We start from the raw sequence: 25732 nt of genomic DNA, 5'->3' as shown, positions 1-25732 counted from the left end.
GGAAGCATGGTGTTTTTGGGTGAGTGTGATCTGGTGTTGGGCTAGTTTGCATGGAGTTGTGCTGGTGTGCTGGGTTCTGTTGGCCTGGGCTTTTGTGCGCTGGGTTAGAAGCAGTGTTGTGCCGAGATGTTTGGCGTTGTATGGTGTTGCATTTGGTTGGCTTAAGTGGTGCAGGTTGTGTTGGGTTGGCATATGTGGCATTCTCCTGGTTTGTGTTGGTTTGCGCTGTATGCCAACAGCACCCCTGGGTTCATGAGTTAAATGTTCAAGTCTTCAGTTCATTATCTATTGACAAGGAGCTTGTAGGTCATTCTAGGAGCTCCAGTGTGCTTCTTTGAGCTTCTACATGCTTCTAGGAGCTTCTAGGTGCTTGCGGGAGCTTCAATGTGCTTCTTTGAGCTTCTACATGCTTCTAGGTGCTTGTAGGAGCTTCAATGTGCTTCTTTGAGCATCTACGTGCTTCTAGGAGCTTCTATGTGCTTGTGGGAGCTTCAATGTGCTTCTTTGAGCTTCTACGTGCTTCTAAGAGCTTCTAGGTGCTTGTGAGAGCTTCAATGTGCTTCTTTGAGCTTCTACGTGCTTCTAGGAGCTTCTAGGTGCTTGTGGAAGCTTCAATGTGCTTCTTTGAGCTTCTACGTGCTTCTAGGAGCTTCTAGGTGCTTGTAGGAGCTTCAATGGGCTTCTTTGAGTTTCTAGAAGCTTCTAGGTGCTTTAGGAGCTTCAATGTGTTTCTTTGAGCTTCTAAGAGCTTCCAGGTGCTTGTAGGAGCTTCAATGTGCTTCTTTGAGCTTCTAAGTGCTCCTTGGAGCTTCTTCCTCCCTCTGCAACAATGAGCTGATGAAGTGGGGGGATTGGGGGTACTCCTGTCCATGTTCTCCCCTCCCCACATACCTGCCCCGTCATTGTGCACCGCCTCACACCTCCATGCTCTTTTCACCCCCAGAGTGACATCGGAGGGCAGCGGAGCCTGGTCCATAAATGGAGCACCTTCTTGAAGGCTCGCCTGGTGTGCTCCGCCCCGGGCCCGGGGGGCCTCGAAACCCACTTCGATGAGCTGAGTGAGTACATGCGCCAGGGACGCTTTTATGGTCATTAATATCCTGATAGAACAAGCATTTACAATGCAAAGGTCTCGGCATTCTTAAAGTTACTAGGGGGCAGGAGAGGAAGCACAACCAACGAGGGGGCAGGAGAGCAAGCACAACCAATGAGGGGGCAGGAGAGCAAGCGCAACCAACGAGGGGGCAGGAGAGCAAGCAACGAGGGGGCAGGACAGCAAGCACAAGCAACAAGGGGGCAGGGGAGCAAGCACAAGCAACGAGGGGGCAGGGGAGCAAGCACAAGCAATGAGGGGGCAGGACAGCAAGCACAAGCAACGAGGGGGCAGCAAGCAACGAGGGGGCAGGAGATCAAGCACAAGCAGCGGGAGGCATGAGAGCAAGCACAAGCAACGAGGGGGCAGGAGAGCAAGCACAAGCAACGAGAGGGCAGGACAGCAAGCACAAGCAACGAGGGGGCAGGATAGCAAGCACAAGCAACGGGAGGCAGGACAGCAAGCACAAGCAGTGAGGGGGCAGGAGAGCAAGCACAAGCATCAAGGGGGCAGGAGAGCAAGCACAAGCAACGAGAGGGCAGGACAGCAAGCATAAGCAACGAGGGGGCAGGACAGCAAGCACAAGCAATGAGGGGGCCGGAGAGCAAGCACAAGCAACGGGGGGAAGGGGAGAAAGCACAAGCAACAAGGGGGCAGGAGAGCAAGCACAAGCAACAAGGGGGCAGGACAGCAAGCACAAGCAACGAGAGGGCAGGACAGCAAGCACAAGCAATGAGGGGGCAGGAGAGCAAGCACAAGTAACAAGGGGGCAGGAGAGCAAGCACAAGCAACGAGAGGGCAGGACAGCAAGCACAAGCAACGGGGGCAGGGGAGCAAGCACAAGCAACAAGGGGGCAGGAGAGCAAGCACAAGCAACAAGAGGGCAGGACAGCAAACACAAGCAACAAGGGGGCAGGAGAGCAAGCACAAGCAACAGGGGGGCAGGAGAGCAAGCCCAAGCAACAGGGGGCAGGACAGCAAGCACAAGCCAGGAGAGCAAGCACAAGCAACGAGGGCAGGACAGCAAGCACAAGCAACGAGGTGGCAGAAGAGCAAGCACAAGCAACGAGGGGGCAGGAGAGCAAGCACAAGCAACAAGGGGGCAGGAGATCAAGCACAAGCAACGGGGGGCAGGACAGCAAGCAGAAGAAACAAGGGGGCAGGGGAGCAAGCACAAGCAACAAGGGGGCAGGAGATCAAGCACAAGCAACGGGGGGCAGGACAGCAAGCACAAGCAACGAGGTGGTAGGAGAGCAAGCACAAGCAATGAGAGGGCAGGAGAGAAAGCACAAGCAACGAGGGGGCAGAAGAGCAAGCACGATCAACGGGGGGGCAGGGGAGCAAGCACAAGCAACGAGGGGGGGAGAATAGCAAGCACAAGCCAAGAGAGCAAGCACAAGCAACAGGGGCAGGAGAGCAAGCACAAGCAACGAGGGGCAGGACAGCAAGCCACCCCTCACATGAGGGTGGGCTCGGAGGACAGGGGGAGCTCCCTTACAACACGCAGTAACTACAGGGAGGGAACCTCCCCCAGGCTGGCCTTATCCTTTCCCTGCTCGTAGGCACTGAAGTCCTAAAGGGAATGAGCTCACACTTGGAAGACACCGGAGCTCTCGCTCGGAGGCCTGGGGGGGGGCGCACTCCACCAAAAACAAAGTGATGGGAAATGAAGACGGAACAGCCCGTCTGACAGGGGGGACTGGAGAGATGCTGCAGGGGCGCACAGCCAGCCGGGCGAATTACGGACGAATTACGTGGCAAAATCTGTAGCAGTATTCATTTGTTATTTTGTCATTCTCACAACTGGCAATCTTGCCACTTCAAAGTTGCACCTCATTAGTGCCAATTTAACACCTGAATAGAGAAAATAACAACTGAAAGGTGGCTGGTTAAGCTTTGTTAGGGAGCAGCCAGAACCCGGAAATGTGTGTAGCACGTTTTGTTTAGTAACGTTTGCTCCGTTTGCACTAGAAATATTTTTCTTGCGAAATCTGCAATTAATGCAGCAGATTCTGGAATGAGTGGCAAGTAATCCACATCCATGATTATGCAGAAAACACAGGGGCTGAGAATTGCATAATCCCAGTGGCTCTGCCTATTGGCAGCAACTGCAACCTGCCAGTAACCTTCCCTAACAGAACCTAACACGCAGGTACCCCACCCTTTTGTGAGCCTCCTTATTTGTAAGTATCTGCCCCCAGTTCTCTAAATGATAACCACGCCCCTCCTGAAACACGCTCCAATTCCTCGGGAGACAGCACAATTCACTGCTTTTCTCCCCTCACCTCAGTAGTCCCATGGCCCACTAATGTCCTGACTGTCTACGAAGGGCCCTCCTCGGCACATAAGAAGTTGTCTGAGCGGCCTGCCTGGGGTGAGTGGGATGGAGGGGATCCAGTGTCACCAACCCATCACGGGCCACCACAACCCAACTAGAACCTTCTTCAGCACATCGCTGGCGTACCCCAGCACCAAAACAAGCCCACACCGACTGACCACTGGTAATTTCGGAGCCCATTCACGCATATCAAGGCACCTCAGCAGTTACAAGATATCACCGTGCAGCAGCCCTCCATACTGTGAACTACACAGTATACTGATATATGCTATAAATGAGAAACATGGGGCCCAATATTGTTTTTATATAGAACAAGTGTACTAAGGCCATATAGTCCACCATTCACTGCTACAGTACCAAGGTCACAGTCTTTGTTACTGCCAGAGTACCATCAGGGTAAGGTGAATCACACTACTTAATAGACTGCACATTACAACTATTGCTTTACTATGTGGAGCCAACTATTTGTGCTCCAATGGCAGTTAGATATTACAAGGTACATGAAAAAAACTGTAGCATATAACCTTGAGGCACATCGCGAGGCAGTGACGCGCTATTTATTTCGGTTGGTGAGGGAAGGGAGGGCTATCACGACGACGCACTCAAGGCACTTCCTTTCGTGAGGCACGGCACCTCCACTCACTATATAATAGCAAGAAACTGCTTATTGCAGTTAGCATTCCAAAAATACACACATCCAGTCACGTACTGCCCATTAAGGTTTGTGTATACAACATATGTACTTGATACCTTGCACATAGCACAATATGTAACAAGAACTTGTTATAATTAACAATACTCTGAACATTAGCCACGGGTTATAAAGAGGCATGACATAACACATACAATGGCAGATAAAAATAACTGACACACATTTAAACGGATCTGTGAACCACTATGACATGTATGGTATAGAATCTGCTCTCCACTCACCTGTCCCAGAAATACGCAACCCACACTACTCCAGAAAAGTATGCGATCAAGTCTCAGCTGCAGTGCTGTGCCCCTACGCACTCCGCCAAAAACAAAGTGATGGGAAATGAAGACGGAACAGCCCGTCTGACAGGGGGGACTGGAGAGATGCTGCAGGGGCGCACAGCCAGCCGGGCGGCTGGTTAAGAACAGGATAATTGACGATGAGGGGGCCGGAAAGCAGGCACAACGAGGGTTCCAGAAAGCAGGCACAACGAGGGGGCCGGAAAGCGAGCACAACGAGGGGGGGGGGAGGAAAGAGAGCACAACGAGGGGGAGGGCAGGAAAGCGAGCACAACTAGGGGGGGCAGGAAAGCGTGCACAACGAGGGGGGCAGGAAAGCGAGCACAACGAGGGGGGCAGGAAAGCGAGCACAACGAGGGGGCAGGAAAGCAAGCATGATGCACAACGAGGGAACAGATGCCACAAAAACAATCACAACGAGGAAACAGAGACAAGGAAATGGGCACAATCAGGGAACAGAGGCAAGAAAGCGAGCACTTACCGGAGGACTAGGCAGCTTCTCTACTTCTTCCGGCGGCGGTCGGGCAGAAATGGCTTCAGCAAAGCGCCGACATTTTCGGATTCGGGGGCGTGGTTTTCATTCTCTCCTCTTCCCATTGGCTGGTATGTAAAATCCCAGCCAATGGGAAGAGGAGAGAAAGAAAACAGAAAGAAAGTCACCCCCCGAATCCCGTCTTCAATGGAGTGATTCCCCTCTCCTCCAATTGCTGGCCTCCGTTTAGGAAGCTAGCCAATGGAGAAGAGGGGCGGGTTCAAGCCCCCATACTGTAGACATAAAGTCTTGGAGCGAGACTACGCAAGCGCAGCCTTCGCTAGTCCGAGACCTAAAAAGGATGTTTGTATGTATTGATGCACAATCAGGTGTGTACCAGAAACATAAACCGAGTAACAAAGTGCTACATAGGAGTCTGTTATCTGATGGGTGGCCATGGGACCTGGGGAAAATTGTAATTATGGCAATGAAATTCATGACATTCTTCAATTTTGCATTACACGAAATTCACACATTTTCTCAGTATTTGGCACTATGAAATGTTGTTTAATTTAAACCTGTGGTTGACTGGTTGATCCAAAAAACGTCATGCCAAGATACAATTTGTTCTGAAACCAGTGTCCTGCTGGTATCTCTGAAGGCTTTACGTGCAACTTGTAAGCTTGCCTGAACAAATTCACACAAGCAACAGTGAAGCCACAATTGGCTCTGGAAGGAGAATTTGGCAACAATTTCTAATAGAATTTCACACAGTTTTACATGAAACGCAGCAGCCTTTGATGTCCAGGAGCACACAGTGCGCTGCACCCCTCGCCTGGCACGGCATCAGATGTGAGGGGCGGGGCGAGTCTCTTTGGGCCAGGGGTGAATCCATCCAACTGACCAGCATGGACCCTGGCAGAGGGCACCCCTGAACCCCGACCAGCAGGAGGGTCGAGGCACGTGCATCATAGAAATGACGTCAGCCTTTTACAGGTCAATTCTCTTCTTCCCAATGTTCAGAGAAACACTGGTTTGGTTCCATTAGCACGTGCTCCAGGCTCCCAAGGTGTGGGCGGAGCCACGCCCTTCCCTAGAGCACTCCTGAAAGCTCATTTTAAAGTTGATCACATTACACCTGGAGAAAGCTGTGCTGTCAAGTCAGACTCAAAAGGAGCAGAAGAGGGAACCCTAGGGAGATAAAACTGCACAAAAGGAGAAAATGCTAGAGAAAGACAGTAGAATATTCAGAAATAGGGAGCAGTGAAAAGAGGAAAAAATCAGCAAAGAATGAACAAGTGCAAAAGACATAAAGGGAAAGGGCAGAGTTCAAAAGTTGGAATAGACAAGTAGTAGAATCGCTTGGAAGCGGACGCACTGATTCTGTAGAAAGTAGAAAAACTTTGCATATGTTCTGTTGCAAATAAATGCTATCATTCATTTTTACCATACTTAAGGGGCCCATTACTATGGTGGGCGAACAAAGCCTGCCCGCCCCTGTATCGGGGAACGGGACCGACCGCCAGAGGTGCGGCGGCCCCGCTGTGCCCATTAGGATGCGGCCGCCGCCCTGGCAGTCGCATCCCGCACATTTAATATTGTGGCGGGAGGTGCTGCAAGCAGCACTCACCACAAGGTTAAATGTGAGTGTTGTGCTTTGGCATGCACAACGGGACAGGCACCGCGCGGTGCCTGCCACCTTGTGCATGCCAATGTAGAGGGGTACCATGGGTACCCCCCCAAGTGCAGCTCACCCCCCGAGGCCCGCAACGGGCTCCCAAAGAAAATTCCTGCATGCCTCTCCATGGCGGCATGGCTGCCACAGAAAGGCCTTCTCCGCCAGGCATCCCGCTATGGATGGTGGTGTCTTCTTCCAGACAACGCCACCATATAAGGCCCGAGTACCGCCCGGCAGGCAATTGAATGATTGCCTGCCAGTGGAAATGCAGCCGACGGTCTTTCCATCTGCCACTGTAACCCCTGCCATTGTAATATGGCGGGGGGTAAATGGAGGGCGGGCGGGGAATGATGTTGGGCGGGTTGCCGCCGCCGGTCGGGCGGTGGCGATCTGCCCGACATCATGATGGACCCCAAAATGTTATTTTAAATGGATTTGAGAACACGGATCTAACAGACATGAAAGACATGAATACACTGCTTTGTGCCTGTGGTATTACAATATGTTTGCGCTGAAAGGTGTCAGCAGTATTGTAATCTATCACCGTATTTCCCCAAACTTTACATTATTTGAAGTGATATTATAAAAAATTAAATGTTGCAATAAAAATCAAAATAACAACTTTCACCTCCAACAAACTGAAATACCAAAACATCACTGACGTTAATCTGTATATATGTCTTGCTGCCAACAGCGCTGACATGAACCGTTTCTGGGATGAGGCCAATACTGTCAAGAAATTCAAATACCTTTGGCACCAAACGGTTTACCTGATATGGGCCCAAGTTCTTCTCAGAATACATGCAGCTTTTAGGGACCCAAGTCATTATTAGGTCTGTTGTATATAGTGACAGTCAGGGCTCGAAGTGGGAGGAAAAAACTGGGGGGTGTCTCTCAAAGGGGCGTGGCTGGCCAATGTAATTAAGAGCGTGGCTTAAAAACACGTAAGAAAAAATACCGGGCCCAATTCACAGAACTAACTTAAGAAAAGATCCTAAAATTACTACTTTTGGTATTCACAGAAGTTAGGATTTTGTCTTAAGTTTGTCTTAAGACAGACTTAAGACAGACTTAAGTTAGGATTTTATCTTAAGTCTGTCTTAAGTCTGTCTTTAGACAAACTTAAGACAAAATCCTAACTTCTGTGAATACGAAAAGTAGTAAGTTTAGGGTTTTGTCTTAAGTTAGTTCTGTGAATCGGGCCCACCGTGTTTAGCGTGGCGTGCCGCCTGGCTTGTATTTTGCTTCTTCTGTCATTGCATCCACATATATCATACAACACGCAACAGTCACCTACAACGAGCCAGAAGTATTGGCTTTGTCAGTGGTTGTTAGTTGCATAAGATAAATAAGCAACAACCACAGCTTCATTGTATAGAATAATGAAAATGTGTCAGTGCTGAAATGATGAGACAGTGCAAGAACTATAAGGAGTCTCTTTGAAGTTACATCAAAGGGAGTGAAGAGTGGCACGGCTGCAGAGTGACCCGGCCCACTTAAAGCCCTGTTGACATTGTTCCTGCCAATGTAGAGACGTCTGATAATAGCAATACGTTTCGCCTGGCCTGGAGGCTGAGAGACACTCTGGATCAGTGCTTGATTGGTAATAAAAGTCAGTGCCAGACCACTGCACCCTGCACCCCCATTGTCCCTGACTGCGCCCCCAAAGGCAGCACCAATGCAAGTATTTACAATCGAACTCCTCCAAGTGTGACAATTCAAACTATCACAGACCACCCAAAGCTTTAATAATGGTGTGAGCGACAGGCATTATTAATTTTTAATGTATATTGACTTATTAAACACTATAGTCGTGCTTATCTCAAACTTTGACAAACAGCGCCACCGTGTGGTGGATTGTCACTAGAGCCGGAGCTAACAATTCAGTGCAGGTGCCGAGCACCGGAAACCACTGGCTGAAATTTAGCACTGCTCTGGATTGACTGCCGTGCCTACTCAACATTAAAAAGGTGCGCGACGTTGAGCATTGGTGGGGTCAGTAGGCCATCGGCGTCTCTAAAAGTGATCAGTCTGCTTCAATAAGAAGACGAGCCAGAAGTAAGTGCTCATTGGCGTTAGTTGGACCAGAGAACAGCTGTTACAAATAGGAGCGGGCTCCTGTTCTACATCTGATCGTTGTTCCCCTAACGATTTAGATGGCCACTCCTTTAACTGTCCTCAATGCTACTTATCTCTCCCCCCCATGGCGTGAACGCACCCGTCCTCTATCCTCCGCCCCGTCGTTACGCTTTTTAAAACTTGCACTGATTAATTGTAGATCACTCCCCCGTCATGCCAATGAAATTTGGTCGACCCTTACCACTCACAGTTGGGACGTACTATTCCTTACGGAATCGTGGACTAAAGACACCTCAAACCCGGATATTTACTTAGCCACCCCCCCTGACTATCGCTTTTTGGGTGTTAACCGAGAGGGAAAAACAGGGGGTGGACTGGCCATCCTGTTCAAAACCCACCTTAATATTACTATTAAGAAAATTACCAATATTGGCCTGATCGAAGCCATTTATTTTTCTGTTGCTGATTCAGCGGCAGTCTACCTAACCGGCATCCTAGTTTACAATCCCCCTAAAGCCTCCCCCTCTGCCTTATCACAGCTGGTGCACATCATCACTGACCTATCCCTTAAGCACCCACACTTCATAGTACTAGGTGATTTTAACCTTCACGTTGATGATCCCACCTGCACCCAAGCCACACGTTTCCTCGACTCTCTTCAGAGCCTGAGTTTGACGCAACTTATCCACGGTCCGACGCACGTAGCGGGCCATACATTGGACCTTATTTTCTCCAACCTTCCAGGGACCATTACTCATCCCTCCCTCCCCCTCACATGGTCCGATCATCTCCTGCTTGCGGTCGACATTCCAATCCCTCAGGCATCTACCCCGGTGGAACTGGGATCAGACTATAGAAGAAAATGGCATAAGGTCACTTGTACTACCCTAGAGCCAATATTCAGTTGCCCCTTGGAGTCTCACCTAGGAAATATTGATGCCTGTGTTACTAAGTTTAATACGACCTTATCGGCTGCGATCGATGAAATTGCCCCATTTATATCTGTGTCATCTGCAAGATCTCGCCCATCTGCGCCTTGGTTTTCAGATGCTCTGCGTAAAGAAAAAAGCCATTGTAAAAAACTCGAACGCAGCTGGAGACTAACTTATGACTCTGAGGCAAAAACTATCTACAGAACGGCCCTTGGGAAATTTACTAAATTAAAAAAATTGGCCATGAAAGAGTTTTTTGCCTCACAAATTAAAGATGCAGACAATTCGGTAAAAACACTGTTTAAAATTGTCAAGGATTTTGTAAAACCCCTTGTTATGACACCTAACAATCTAGCCAGTCAGTCTCTTTGTAATGGACTATCAGACTTCTTTCAAGAAATTTTTTTTAAAATTGCATCCTCCTTCCCTCCAGCTGGAGCTCTTGACCTTTCCCTTTCCCCGGTTTCAATTAACCAGGACACTGCTCCTACACTAGTGGCCTTTAAGGATCTCACTCCTAATCTCGCACGTAAACTATTATTACAGTGCAAATCTGGCTCCCCTTTGGACCCGGTTCCCCCTAAAATCATGAGTGAATTGTCTACCTTACTGTTAGAGCCACTCACCTCCATTTGGAACGCCTCTTTACAACTAGGCCAATTCCCCTCAGCCTGGAAGGAAGCCTTGCTTGTGCCCATCTTAAAGAAATCTGATGCTGACCCCACGCAATTCAGTAACTATCGGCCCATTTCCCTCCTTCCGAAACCCGCAAAGGTTTTGGAAAAGGCAGTCCAATTACAACTCGCAGAATACCTAGAGACCAACTCCCTTCTACATGATTCCCAGTCCGGCTTCCGTACTGGATTCAGTACTGAGACCGCACTGCTAGAGGTATCGGAGACTGTGCGAGAGTGTGTGAACAAGGGCGAGGAGGCCATGCTGGTCCTCCTCGACCTATCCGCCGCTTTCGATACGGTGTCCCACAAAATCCTTCTAGACCGAATGGAGCAGATTGGACTGAGCGGCGCTGCCCTGGTGTGGATGAGTTCCTTTCTCCAAGGACGATTACAGAGGGTTCTTCTCAGACCGTTTAAATCAGGATGCAAACCTCTTGTACGTGGTGTCCCACAAGGCTCAGCGTTGAGTCCTTTGTTCTTCAATGTCTACCTGGCCCCGCTGGCCAAGGTAGTGGAGGCATGCGGAGTCAGAGTGATCTCTTATGCTGATGATACTCAGCTGATATTTTCTTTTAGCGATCACTCTGACTCCAGCCTCTCCAGTTTCCGCCATTGTCTTGGCGAAATCTGTTCTTGGATGTCCACGAACCACCTGCGACTTAACACCGACAAGACAGAGGTTTTGTTCTTTAATCAAAAAATGACCATCCCACCTTCATTATGGTGGCCAACGGTACTCAACCCCCCCCCCTACCCCGGTTCACTCTGCCCGCAATCTGGGGTTTATATTTGACGATACGCTATCCTGCAGCTCTCAAATCAACAAGGTTACTTCGGCCTGCTTTGGTAAATTAAAAATGATGAGAAAGATCTTCCCATTTTTGCCAATCGAGGCACGCAGAACAGTCACCCAGGCCTTAATTACCTCCCACTTGGACTATGCCAACAGTCTATATGCGGGGGCCCCTCTATACCAAATTGAACGCCTCCAGGTGGTTCAAAACGCTGCAGCAAGATTGATTGGCAATATCCCTTACAGACACCCTATCTCAGCGTTTCGCAAAGAGCTCCATTGGCTCCCTATAGCCAACCGTATTAAGTTTAAAACGCTTATTCTTGCTTTTCGAGCTTTGAACGGAACTGGTCCAGACTATTTAAGAAAGAGACTGAGACTGTCCCACTCTGTTAGAGACCTTCGTTCCAACAATCTGCGTCTCATGCTTGTGCCAAGATTCCGTCGCACAAGAATGGGTGGCAGAGCTTTTGCTGTTCTTGCAGCCAAACATTGGAACAGCTTACCGATCGACCTTAGATTCGCCCCATCCGAAGCTCTGTTCCGCAGACGCCTGAAGACATGGCTATTTTCATCTATCTAGATTACTTCTTCTCCTCCTGCTGACAGTTTTTAGCGCCGGGACACCCCCGCTGGGGGTAGCCGCGCGCTCTACAAAATCCGTAAATAAATAAATAAATAAATCGGCACCTCCTGGCACTCCAAAGGGAGGAGAGGGCCAGGGAAGGGTGGGAGATAGAGGAACAGTGAGGTCCCTCAAGAAGCGTCTGTAAGCAGCTGTATCCTCTGCCGGTGTTAAATCACCTCCCGGGTGGGGCCACCGCTTCAGAAGACATCTGTTGTTGAGTTCCTCAGTTAGAAAGTTCACCGTTGTTAATGCTACGTGACCCCTCCTAGGAGTTGTGCAAGTCTTAGCAAAGCACGACAACACTCAAGGTCGTTGCCTCCTCAGTTTATCTAGCAGACTTCAAAGATCAACGTTACCTCAAAAGGAGTGTTGAGAGTCGACTAGGCCTGGGCGTAGGACTACGCTACTCTCGCGTAGTTTGCGCAACTATGTGCTATGCGAATTGCACAGAGCACTGTGCAAAAATGCTATGCATAGTGGGCATTTTTTGCTTGCTCGTGGTCCTCAACGTCACGTTGGCGACCACGAGCGAGCAAAATGACATCTCGGCGAGACTTTTTCCTCGTTCTCGATCAGCAACATCAAGTTGTGATCGCGAGCATGGAAAATAAACCTCCTGTCGAGATTCTCAACGCGGGGAGGTCAGGATTCTCATTGCAAGTGGTCGCGTATGCTCGCGACCGCTCGCGATGAGAAACTAACCGTCCACATTGAGAAAGCTGCCGCTCGAGTACAAATCTACTCGAGCTGCAGAAAATGACCGCTTGCACTGTGCAAGATGCCGTTTTCAATGATTGCACAGTGTGGACAAGCATCCGGCACTGTGTAATCATTGTGAACAGCATTTCCCTACCGCAGTTCGCGTAGTGCTATGCATATCGCAAAATGCACTTCGCGTAGCTCCGCGTAGCGCCAGAAGAGTTGCGACGCATCTGCCCACCCGTGTGCCACCATTGATGCACCGCACGGATTGGCTGATGCGTATTGCATCCCCCCGGTGGAAAGGTGGAACATTGCTGGAGTTGCGTCGCAAGCGTGACGCAGCTCCAGTAAGGCTCGGGGGGCCCTATCCTTAAAATGCTGCGTCAATCCCTACGCCTGCTTCAAGCAGGCGCAGGGTTTTGACGCAACATGGCCGCAAAAGTAAGTGAGTGAAATCTTGTAGATTTGACTCAGCCACTTTTCCAAGGCGTTCCTGCGCCGGAAGGCCCCCCCCCTGTGTGCATGCTTCATCCCCGGGTATCTGCGCTCCATGTGGCGCAGGGCTTTACAACATGGACCATCTCCCTAGATGCGTCACATTGTAAATACCCTGCAGCATGGCGCTGGCTTTGCGCCGTTGCTGCGTCACAAAAGTGACGCAACGGCATCGCAAATGTGCCGTACGGGGTTTGTAAATCTGCCCCTCTATCCTCATAGTGTCAGCCCAGTGAAGGGGTGACAAGGACAGACCCCACCTCCACCGTGGACATAACTCCATGGACTGACACCCCCTAACAACAGAAGCAGGATTTGAAAGATGCTAGCCTCTCTCCATAGCCACCGGCTTTAATAAACATTCATGATATCAAAATATGACTTAATTACAAAATGTCTGCTCTGAAAATGTGCCCCGGACACGGCCCTTGTTGGCCTGCGCTGGACACCTTGGCTTCAACCTGTTTGTGGTTCGAAAGAAGAATTGCTTTGTTTCTCATTATAATCATGTGTGTTTCTTTTTCACAGAAGACATTTTCATTTTAAAGGCAGAAGACAGAAAACAAGCATTGGTGTATGGACTCTTCACTACATCGAGGTAAGTCTCCCTTCTCGCTGCTCTGAGAGCCAAGAACACACACTAACCAGAGCTTCACGTGGGATTCAAGCTGACCTTTGATGCTTTCTGGATGTAATCTACTTAATTAGTTCAATTATTTATTGTCTGAATTACGAGGAGATTGTGGAGTCCGTCTCTTCTGGAGATTACAGTAAGCAAAGGCCTCTGACTTTTGCACAAACCATCTCCAAGATTTGCAGGGGCAATAAAAGGGAACAGGGGAGTCTTAACAGCAGAAATGTTAATGAATGAAAATAAAAGCAAACTGGTACAAAAACACGATAAAAGTACATAAATTGTATGCATGTCTCCAACCGAGAAGATAATAAGCAAGTTCAAAAACATTTAAAGAATTTAATTATGGAAAAGTTCCAAATCTGCACATTTTAATCTCTGGAGGGTTTTTCCACCCACCGTACCACGGAATGTGCGGACGCGGGCAAAAGCGCAATCCTGGCAGAGGGGAATAAAGCCCAGCTTTTCAAGGGTACGTCCAAGTCCCACGGATAGGGGGGGTGAGCGCCATTTGTAGGTCTCGCCAGCAGACAGCTTTCAGGTGTCGATCATCAAAAACCTGCTGTGGACACTCCCAGGGCTGACGGTGGGCTTTGGGCCCGCCCATTGCTTTCCATTGGTCGGCTGTCTTGTCAATCTTACCTGCTTACTTCTTATTCAATGACTTTCCTTCCTCCTCTTGTCTCTGTCACTCCCTTGGATCATATTGTATTTACCATCCGTTTGGTTGGATGGCTTTGGATGGTGTGTATCCTTCCAGTGCTCACATTCAGGGAACTACTTTTTCCTTTTACATTAAACGCTCCATAGGTGTGCTTGTGTTTTCTTGCTCTGTACCTTGTGTGCTGCTTCCCCCCTCAAACCTCTGCCCCCACACTCGTGTGCTGCTGCTTGCGGCCCCTCAGCAGCTGTGTTGCTTTCTACACCCCTCTCCGATCTGCTCCTTCTTTTCAATGTGCCCCCCCCCACCCAGCCCTCCTGTTGCTCCCCATTCCCGCTCCAGCTGCTTGTCTGTGTTCACTCCATCTCCCACCTGATCCAATGTTTATCCCCTCTCATTCCTGCCATGTCTTTTGTCCAATGTCTTTTTTTTAATTATTATTATTATTGTTGGACAGGCCACATGAAGGGCCGCTCTCCCCCGGCCCAACCAGGCCTGAGCCCAGTCCCGCAAGTACCACACACCACCATTGCACGTCCTCCGTCCCCTCAGGGACCCCTGCCCTCGAGCCTGCCGACCTCGAGGGTCCGATCCACTGCCGGCCCACGCGCCCAGCCTGGGGCGCCATCTTGGACACTCCACCACGAGGCCGCCTGGCCCCCGATCGACCTCAACCCTGGGCCTGGCCCGGCCTCAGACATTCCGGCACCACCCTCCACCCAGGAGGTGAGCGGGCTACTTGGCAGGTCCATGGGAGAAAGAGGTGCCAATGGCTCTCCCCCACCAAGTGCCGCTCGCCCATCGCCTCCCCAGGCGCTGGCTCCACCCCCCTGCTGGGTGTCTGGACTCCCCCATCCCGGACCTCCCGACCTCCAAGTGCGAGGGTCCGGACATCAAAGCACGCCAGCCCTATAACTGGGGCAGCTCCAGAGCAGGAAGGCAGTTGTATCTTGGAGTCGAGAGACGTAAAGAGGAACTCATCCTGGACGGACTACTGGCGCTGCCATAGCTCTGTCCTGTGCACCATCGTCCTGCCTGTTGGCGCTGCCACAGCCGTCGTAACCTTCATCCTTCATCGTCGTCGGGATCTGCTGGCGTGGCCGCGGACCGTTGTAACCGTCATCTTCCACCGGGACCTGCAGGCTCCGCCGCGGACCGTCGTCCTTCCTTCATCCATCTCGGGACCTGCTTGGCTCCTCCACGGCCCGACCATCTAGAACGCCGAGCTCGAGGATTGAGAGCTATTTTGTACTCATTGGTAACTAAGACTGTCCCGCTACCCCTTTCCTAAACCAGAGACTAGAACCGAGGGGACCCCTGAGTCCAGACCTCCTTGTATCCATCCTCGTAACCTAAGAATTGCATATAAAGTCTCGTTAACCTTCAACCTTGTGTGGTGTCCGTCTGTGGGGGGGAAGTTACTTATCTGTACAGTCGTTGGAGACGGCTCTCCCTGGAGACCTCTCCCCGTAACCTCGGCCGACCCTCCCGGTCCGTCTAACATTGGTGGCCAGCGGCGCGATCCGAATCCCCGCATAAACGTACAGAGAGTAGCTCACCCCACGACGAAGTCACAATGACCACGAAAGAGAGCGGATCAACCGAGAAATTCCAAATGGAGAAATTGGAGGAGTACAACCATCGTGAACTTAAACAATTCTGCATCGAACTGGGTATCGCTACCACCGGACTGAGTACCAAGGACGATTTTAAGCATGCCCTAGAATCTTGGGCAGAAACCGGGGCTGCCGGAACCCCTGATCAAAGCACCGTAGAAAAAACGACCACGGCCCCGGAAGGGCAAAGAACGGGTCTCTCGCAAGGCGAGATCCAGGAGAGAGAAAGGACCCGACTACACGAACTAGAAATGGCCCGACTTAAAATGGACGTTGAACTTAAGTTGGCCGAACAAAAAATCAACTTAGAGCACCTGCGTCTCCGAGAAGAAAGAGAGGAGAAACAGAGACAAAGGGAGCTCGAGGAAAAAAAACTAGCGTACGAACACGAACGAAACCTAGCCGAGATCAACCTACGCAAGCAGAATAAAGAAGCAGGGATACCCGAGCGACCCCCCACCTCAGGGGCCACAGACAAAAAGGTACACATCCCCAAGGATGTTGTCCGAGAATACTTCAGAGAGGACGACATCCAGCAATGGTTTAAAGCCTATGAAATCGCTATGACTGCACACCGGATCGATAGAAGCGACTGGGGAGCCGGTCTCTGGGGAAGATTCCTCAATGAGGGCCGCGACACCCTACTACAGCTCCCGGACCACCAGATGACCTCCTACGACCATATGAAAGCGGCCCTCCTCACCCGCTATGGTCTCACACCCGAGATGTACCGTCAGAGGTTCCGAGACTGCACCCGCATCCCGGGTACAACTTGGGTGGACTATGTAACATACTTTAGCCGAGCCTTCGAGGGCTGGATCCGAGGAAGCAGCGTCACGACCTACGAGCAACTATTTAACCTAATGGTATGGGAGCATCTGTCGAACAATTGCTTCATTGAACTCCGCCAACACCTCCTCGACAGCAAGTTAACGGATCCCCGGCAGCTCGCAGCCGAAGCTGACCGGTGGGAGATCACCAGAGTGGGCCGGAATGGGTCCTACGAACAGAACCGGAACAACAATGGTCAGCACCGACCCAGAGGAGGAGGAGGGGGCCAAGGGCGAGGAAGAGACAACGCCCCGGTCGCCCCCGCTACCAACACCACCCCCCCGGCCAACCGGGGCAGCACCCCAGCGCGACCGGGGTACAGAGCCAATGTCACGTGTCACCGATGTCAACGAGTCGGCCACTATGCGAACGACCCAAACTGCCCGCAGTACCAGAGCCCAAGACCCCGCCAAGTGGCCGCTGCAGCCCTAGGGGAAGAACAGATCTCCGAGGAACAGGAAGAGTACGAACAAGAGCATCAAGAGTGGGAGCCAGCCGCCATGACTCTAGCCTGCTTAGGGGGGAAAGACATGGTCCCGCGGGTCCCCCTACCCGCTAACACCCAGAAGTACAGCCAATGGGTGAGCATCAATGGACACCAGGCCGAAGCCCTTCGTGACACCGGGGCCAGTGTAACAGCCGTCCGCTGTCACCTGGTGGCCCCAGAACAGTATCTACCGAACATTCTCTGCCCTGTACGATCAGCCGATAACTCGGAGAGCCTGTGTCGGATGGCCTGCGTCCCCTTCGAATGGGGGGGGGTCTCCGGCATGTTGAAAGTGACGGTCCGAGACGATGCCCCCGTAGACTGCCTCCTGGGCAATGACCTGGAAAGCTCTCCGTGGGCCGCCGTGGAGCGAAAGGAACACCTGGGGATGTTGGGCGTCCCAGACTGGGCGTGCGTCACCACCCGTTCCATGGCCGCCCGTGCCAACCACCAGCCAGAAGAACCCGAATGGCCGGCGCCACCGCCTTCGGTCGCCCCGGCCGAAAACACCGACCGTGACATTCCCGCCGAACCAGCTCAACCTACCGACCTCGCTAACCTCGACCAGTGGCCTCAAGAAGGGGGGCCCACGCAAGAACAATTTCGCAACGAACAGAAGACCTGTCCCTCCCTCGAGGGACTCCGCCAGCAAGCGCTCGCCCAAAGCGCAGGGGATACCCCCGGAACTCATTGGGTCTACTGGGACAATGATCTGCTGTACAGCGAGCAAAGAATCGCCGAGCTGGGAAGCAACCGAGTACTAGTGGTACCCCTCCGTTTCAGAGACTTCCTGTTAAACCTGGCCCACGATGTCCCCCTGGCAGGACATCTGGGACAAGATAAAACCTACAGTCGCCTGGTGACCCACTTCTTCTGGCCCAAAATGAGAAACGATGTGCACCAGCATTGCCGTTCTTGCCCCACGTGCCAAGCCAGTGGGAAGAGCGGCCGCAAACTAAAGGCTCCCCTGCAACCTTTTCCCGTGGTCACTACCCCGTTTGAGAGAGTCGGAATAGACATTGTGGGGCCCTTGGACCCACGCACAAAACAAGGCCATCGATTCATCCTGGTGCTAGTGGACCACGCCACCCGCTACCCGGAGGCTGTTCCTCTGCGGACTGTGACAGCCCCGGTGGTCGGCCGGGCCCTGATGGGGATCTTCTCCCGTGTGGGCTTCCCCCGAGAAGTCGTCAGCGACAGAGGCACGAACTTTATTTCCAAATACATGAAGTCCCTCTGGCAACAGTGCGGGGTCACCTACAGATTCACAACCCCCTATCACCCTCAAGGGAACGGACTCGTTGAGCGGTTCAACCGCACGCTAAAGGGGATGATCGGGGGGTTGGAAGAGCCCCTCCGTCGCCAGTGGATGTGCTGCTGCCGTGCCTCCTCTTCGCATATCGAGAAGTCCCCCAGAAATCCCTGGGCTTCAGCCCATTTGAACTGCTATATGGACACCCAGTGCGAGGGCCGCTCAGTCTCGTCAAAGAAGGCTGGGAGATGCCTCCGCTAAAGAACCCTCCAGATGTCTTCCGGTACCTCCTCACCCTCCGCAACCAGACCCGGCGGTTCCGAGAACTAGCGAAGGCCAACCTAGAGGCCAGTCAAGAGGACATGAAAAAATGGTATGACCAGAATGCCTCATCCATTGAATTCGAACCTGGCCAACAGGTATGGGTGATGTCCCCCACTGAGCCATGCGCCCTGCAAGACAAATGGACGGGGCCCTTCAAAGTAATAGAGCGCAAGGGTCCTGCCACTTATCTCATCGACATGGAATCCTCCCGGAACCCTCTCCGGGTCCTCCACGCTAACAGACTAAAGCCCCACTTTGTACGAACAGAGCTCAGCCTCCTGATGGCCACAGACACTGGGGTTGAAGAAGACTCCGAGCCTCTCCCTGACCTCCTACGGACTCAAGAGCAAGACGGCTCCATGGATGGGGTCCGGCTCTCAGAGGCCCTCACCAGAGAACAACGCCAGGAGTGTCAAGCCCTCCTATCACAGTTCGCCAGCCTGTTCTCCCTCACCCCGGGTGTCACTTCCTGGTGTGTGCACGATGTGGATACCGGGGACAGCCCCCCTATCCGCCACCGGGCCTACCGCGTGCCAGACCGGGTACGGGCCTGCATCCAGGAAGAAATAGCCAAGATGCTCACGATCGGGGTCATCGAGCCCTCAGACAGTCCCTGGGCCAGCCCTGTCGTACTGGTCCCCAAAGCAGCTGCCCCCGGCACCACACCCGAACTCCGGTTCTGCGTCGACTACCGGGGCTTGAATGCGGTCACCAGAACAGACGCGCACCCCATCCCCCGGGCAGATGAACTAGTCGACCGAATGGGAGCTGCCCGCTACCTCAGCATCTTCGACTTGACAGCAGGCTATTGGCAGATCGGCCTCACACCCCGGGCACAAGAACGTTCTGCCTTCTCCACCCCCGATGGCCATTACCATTTCACGGTCATGCCCTTCGGCATGAAGAATGCCCCAGCAACATTCCAACGGCTCGTCAATCAGGTCCTGGCGGGGCTCGAAGGATTCAGCGCCGCCTACCTAGACGACATCGCTGTATACAGCCACCATTGGACCGAGCACCTCCACCACCTCCGAGCAGTGCTGCAAGCCCTTCAGCGAGCTGGCCTCACGATCAAGGCCAGCAAGTGTCAAATTGGGCAAGGGTCTGTAACCTACCTCGGACACCAGGTGGGAAGCGGCCTAGTGGCCCCGCTACAGCTGAAAATTGCCGCCATCCAGGCCTGGCAGCCCCCCATCACCCAAACCGAGGTACGAGCCTTCCTGGGCCTCACGGGCTACTACCGAAGGTTCGTAAAAGACTATGGTACCATAGTGGGGCCCCTCACAGAACTCACGTCAAAGAACCAGCCCAAGAAAGTCACCTGGACCCCAGAGTGTCAAACTGCATTTGAACGATTAAAGGCCGCCATGTGTTCCGCCCCTGTGCTCCAGGCCCCAGACTACAGCCGGGAGTTCGTCGTCCAGACGGACGCCTCCGACCAGGGCATTGGGGCAGTCCTGTCTCAAGTGAACACCGAAGGCCTTGATCAACCGGTGGCCTTCATCAGCCGGAGACTCCTACCACGGGAGCAACGCTGGAGCACCATAGAGAGGGAAGCCTTCGCTGTGGTATGGGCCCTCAAGAAGCTCCGGCCCTACCTTTTCGGCACCCACTTCCGGGTGCAGACCGACCACCGACCCCTGCAATGGCTGATGCATATGCGGGGGGAGAACCCAAAGTTGCTACGCTGGTCCATCTCCTTGCAAGGTATGGACTTCACAGTCGAACACCGGCCTGGGCCAGATCACGCCAACGCGGATGGCCTGTCCCGGTTTTTCCGCCTCGACGAGGAGAGTCCCCAAGAGGATGGGTAACTCTCCCCGCCTTCAGCTGGGGGGGACGCATGTTGGACAGGCCACATGAAGGGCCGCTCTCCCCCGGCCCAACCAGGCCTGAGCCCAGTCCCGCAAGTACCACACACCACCATTGCACGTCCTCCGTCCCCTCAGGGACCCCTGCCCTCGAGCCTGCCGACCTCGAGGGTCCGATCCACTGCCGGCCCACGCGCCCAGCCTGGGGCGCCATCTTGGACACTCCACCACGAGGCCGCCTGGCCCCCGATCGACCTCAACCCTGGGCCTGGCCCGGCCTCAGACATTCCGGCACCACCCTCCACCCAGGAGGTGAGCGGGCTACTTGGCAGGTCCATGGGAGAAAGAGGTGCCAATGGCTCTCCCCCACCAAGTGCCGCTCGCCCATCGCCTCCCCGGGCGCTGGCTCCACCCCCCTGCTGGGTGTCTGGACTCCCCCATCCCGGACCTCCCGACCTCCAAGTGCGAGGGTCCGGACATCAAAGCACGCCAGCCCTATAACTGGGGCAGCTCCAGAGCAGGAAGGCAGTTGTATCTTGGAGTCGAGAGACGTAAAGAGGAACTCATCCTGGACGGACTACTGGCGCTGCCATAGCTCTGTCCTGTGCACCATCGTCCTGCCTGTTGGCGCTGCCACAGCCGTCGTAACCTTCATCCTTCATCGTCGTCGGGATCTGCTGGCGTGGCCGCGGACCGTTGTAACCGTCATCTTCCACCGGGACCTGCAGGCTCCGCCGCGGACCGTCGTCCTTCCTTCATCCATCTCGGGACCTGCTTGGCTCCTCCACGGCCCGACCATCTAGAACGCCGAGCTCGAGGATTGAGAGCTATTTTGTACTCATTGGTAACTAAGACTGTCCCGCTACCCCTTTCCTAAACCAGAGACTAGAACCGAGGGGACCCCTGAGTCCAGACCTCCTTGTATCCATCCTCGTAACCTAAGAATTGCATATAAAGTCTCGTTAACCTTCAACCTTGTGTGGTGTCCGTCTGTGGGGGGGAAGTTACTTATCTGTACAGTCGTTGGAGACGGCTCTCCCTGGAGACCTCTCCCCGTAACCTCGGCCGACCCTCCCGGTCCGTCTAACAATTATTATTTTTTGAAAGGCCCAACAGCTGCAGTTTGCAGTCAGGACAATTTTTATTTAAAAAATGAGTTGTGGTGCACTTTTTATATTTTTGAAATTGACTTCTCTAAGTCTGGGTGTCAGCAATCTTGGAATGTTAAAATAAAAACAAAATGGCTGCCGTGTTACAACATGTTCATATGATGAACCGCATCGGAAACAGCATGGCGAAGCTAACAGGCGATAAACAGATAGGGTGAGCCCTTCTATCGTTCTACCAGCGCTACAGGGATGTGAGTGGAATCCTGTGAAGTTTAAGGGCACGCTTTACAGGATGCGCGGACCCTCGCCCACCGAAGTGGCATGCTTCATCATCGAGCCGTGCTCCTCGCTGTACCGGTGCTGCAATACCCGGCGGGCCCCTTGGGGGGCTCTTTGCCAGAGATCTTTAATCACTCTGTCCGGTGTTTGCCAGACGGGAGAGTGACGCCCTTCACTGAATTCAAGAATGGACCCTGGGTTCAGTGGAAAGCTCCACATGTTTTCTTGCAGGTCATCTATTGCTCTAGGAGATAAAGTGTTTGCACCTGTGAGTTCTTGAGCCCGTGCGACCCGTATTCCTAGATAAGCCGGCCCCTCGGGGTGCCATGAAGCCCCTTCTCCATGTAGCGGCCGTTCCATCCAGGAGGAGCTTTGCCTATTCACCTGCCCGCACCAGCGGTCTCCGGAGGTCCAGGTGTGAGACTTCTTCATCCTCGATCACCATAGAAGTGACTCTGAGCACCACTAGGACACAGACCACATGCCACTATTCCACCCACGTCAGGGGGGGTTGGGGCATTAACTGCAGGGCCTGCAGAGCTGCCACAGACTCATTGGGGCAGATTAGGCTGGAAGCATCTTGACCTTTTCACTGGCCTTAGGTTCATTCTCCCTCCTGCTGGGTCACAGATCACTTTAATCCTGGCAGGAGCTACCTTTGATATTAAACATTTGGGGCCTCATTTATGAACAGTGACTCATCGCTGCGTGAAAACAGTGATGCGTCACTTTTCACTGCACCCTCCTTGCAACACCAATGATGCGTCATATTTCCAGTATGACGCATCATGGCGCAAGGAGTTACAGATACGTCAGTATTTCTGACGTATCTGTATGGCGCTAAAGTGACGCATTGCTGGAATGTGTCACAGAAGTGACGCAACTCCAGCAATGCGTCCTTTCACATGGGGCAAGCCCCATGTGAAAGGGCTTGCATCAGTCTTATAGATTTCACTGCGTCACTTCCATGACCCTTCCTTGCATCAAAATGCCCCCTTGCATACATTATACCTGGTGCAGGTATAATGTGGCGCAGGGGTTTACAAAGTGACGCATATACTTAGATGCGTCACTTTGTAAATATGGCGCAGCAATGCGCATTTTTTACGCCACTGGTGCGTCACAAAAAGTGACGCACCGGCGGCGTTAAAGTGACGCACAGCCTCATAAATGAGGCCCTTGGTATCTAGGCAGCCTGCAGCCAGTTTCTTTCTATCCACCGTCCTAATCTACCGCACCTCGTCCTGAATTTAGTGAAGGGCATCACGCTCCTGTCCGGCCAACACTGGACAGAGTGAATAAAAGATCTCCGGTCAAGACCCCCCAGAGGGACTAAGAGAGGAGCAGGGCCCCGTGATGAAGCATGCACACCGTGGGAGAGGGTCAGCGCGTGCTGTAACGCATGTCCTTTTTGAGTGTGAGAGACCCCACTGACGTCAGTGTAGTGTTTGTGGATCCACAGAGTAGGACACCCTTGTATTTTATGATGGGATAGTGTGGGAAGGGTGTGTGCTCGACTGCCCAAGTCCCTCCCCGCCTCCTCCTGTATTTGTGGAAAGCCAATCGGTCTGCATTAGCAAAGCCCAAAGGTCAGGTTTATTTACATTGCCAAAGCTTGTTGATATTGTGTTTTACATGCTTATATTGAAAGAACAGCTCTTTAAAGACAATGCACTTTATATGCAGCCAGGGCTTTAAGTGGGATGAAAAAAATGGGAGGTCTCTCAAAGGGGCGTGGTCAGTATAATTAGGGGCATGGCTTCAAAACACTTGCGCTAAAAATCTGTGTTTAGCATAGTGTGCCGCTCGACTTGTATTTTGCTGTTTCTGTCATTGCGTCCAGATATGTGATACTACAAGTAACATCACACCTACAACAAGTAAGGACTAATTGCTTTGTCAATGGTTATTAGTTGCGTAAGATAAATAAGCTGCAACTATGGCTTGTTACATATAATATTGAAAAAGCTTCAAATTAAAGCCCTGGTGACACTACCACAATGTTGCTGCTCTTGCGTTTCAGAAAGAGAAGGGAAATCCAGAAAGAAAATGACTCTTTAAAGGATTTCCTTCCCCCACAACGCTCACCTGGCGTGACGTCATGCCTTAACTTCTCCACTAGTGAGAAGTGAGCAGTGTGGGCAGCGCACATCCATGTGCCTGGTGCTGTCTCGAAACGGGTCTCTATCAGGCTGCTTTGCGCCCTGGCACTTTTTTCCGGACTGCAGTGACAGCAAACTGCAGTCCGGAAAATAAATGGACTGCCTGTGCCAGGGCTCAAAACAGAGCCCGATAGAGACCCGTTTCGAGGCCCCCTTTAAAAAATGACGCTGCTCACACCCCTTGAGACCCGGCCCACTTAAAGCCCTGGATGCAGCCCCACAGGGGGTGGGTGGGAGTCTGAGGGTAGTGGTTCCACACTAACATATTTTAATGAAAACAGTCAAAGATCACCCAGATTGCTGTGAAAAAGCCCGAATGCATCTTTAAAACAAGATGCTTTTCACAAAAAAAGAGTCACATTTAAACAGACGTGTGTGAGATCTGGGGAGGAGGACAAAGAAAACTCACAAACTCCCATAGAAATACTGCCACCGAGGAGAAAGTGCTGTTGTCAGGCCTTTTAGATGTGTGTTTTTAGCTTAGGTTAGGTGCCTGAAGTCTGCCCTGGGATACATGTTCACAGGCATGTGGAGCGGCAGAACTGAAAGGGGCTTGGGTTCGACCTCTGGTTACAGGTTCAGATCCTGGTAGATCCACTTAGTATATTGTCCTTCTGAGGTCGATGAAACGGGTACCATTGAGTTGAGTAACAATAACATGGGCAATTTCTCCCGCCCTTTAGCCTTGGCTGGCAGCCATCAGGGGTGTGGAATTTTTGAAAAACTGTACTCGTCCAAGGGACAAAGCGATACAATAATCTTCTAGCCCTGTAAAGAAATCCACTAGTCCCACGTACTCTATAAAACTAACAGCTATACAGGCTAGCAAGGACTTATTACTAGTCAACTATAAAACCTAAAGTATGCTTGACCATCTCTGCCTCTTTGCCCTTGCAAACTCTCTTATTATAAAGTATTACCTACCACACTGGTTTCTTGCTATCAGCAGTAATTATTTGCCTTTCCACTAACTTGCCATAGGGCCCATACCAACTCCACATCTTCATCATAGGGTCCATAACCCACCTGTACTCTTTGCTCACAACAAGGGCTTCACACACTTACTGTTAAAGTACACCACTCCCTTACTACAACTATACCTTCACACTATATACATTGGAATGGATATCCTCTCACTACCCATCCCAAGACCTTCTCTCCACTCCCTCATCACAGGCTCTGTACCCCTTGCACATTTCACTACAGGTTCTCCTCCCCTCTCAGAAGAGGTTTTATTCCCTCCCCAGTTTCACCATAGGCTTCATCCCTTCCAAACCCCTCTCTTGTCTGCTGTTGCCACCTTGCCTCCGCTTATCACAGGCTGCTCAGCCTTCTTTACCCCCCTCTGCGATCTCATCTAAGTGCTCTGAGCAACCCTTTTACCGTAACCAGCTCTCTTTGCTTCCTGCCTTCCATCAGCCCTGCCAGCCGCCTCCACAGAAACAGAGGAAGGAGTCAAAGTTGAGAAGCCTGGACAATACAGCTCTGAGAGTGGATATTTCAATAGCATCATACCCGAATCAATGCAGGGAATGTTATGAGACTCGCAGATGGCACAGAGGCAGACCTCAAGGGGACCAGGCTGGATTGAGGTGGACAGAACAGACCCCCAAGCTGCGAATTATTGAAACAATCACCAGGCAATATTCAGAGAGCTATAAACCGGAATCAAGCACCTGCGTG

The 25732-nt window shown here is 52.0% G+C and overlaps 1 protein-coding gene across 2 annotated transcripts in view; it reads left to right on the top strand.

The window, feature by feature from the left end:
- LOC147658882 (semaphorin-3A-like) overlaps window positions 1–25732 on the top strand; it is a 166204-nt gene that overhangs the window by 96277 nt on the left and 44195 nt on the right. For both annotated transcript variants that reach the window (XM_086952064.1, XM_086952063.1), the window contains exons 8-9: window positions 944–1058; window positions 13412–13481. In XM_086952064.1, coding sequence (XP_086808190.1) covers window positions 944–1058; window positions 13412–13481 — 185 coding nt within the window. The remainder of the gene's footprint in view (window positions 1–943; window positions 1059–13411; window positions 13482–25732) is intronic.

This window comes from Lissotriton vulgaris, unplaced genomic scaffold, assembly GCF_964263255.1.
Source record: "Lissotriton vulgaris unplaced genomic scaffold, aLisVul1.2 SCAFFOLD_2725, whole genome shotgun sequence".
NCBI lineage: Eukaryota > Metazoa > Chordata > Amphibia > Caudata > Salamandridae > Lissotriton > Lissotriton vulgaris.
This window is presented reverse-complemented; position numbering and strand designations above follow the sequence as displayed.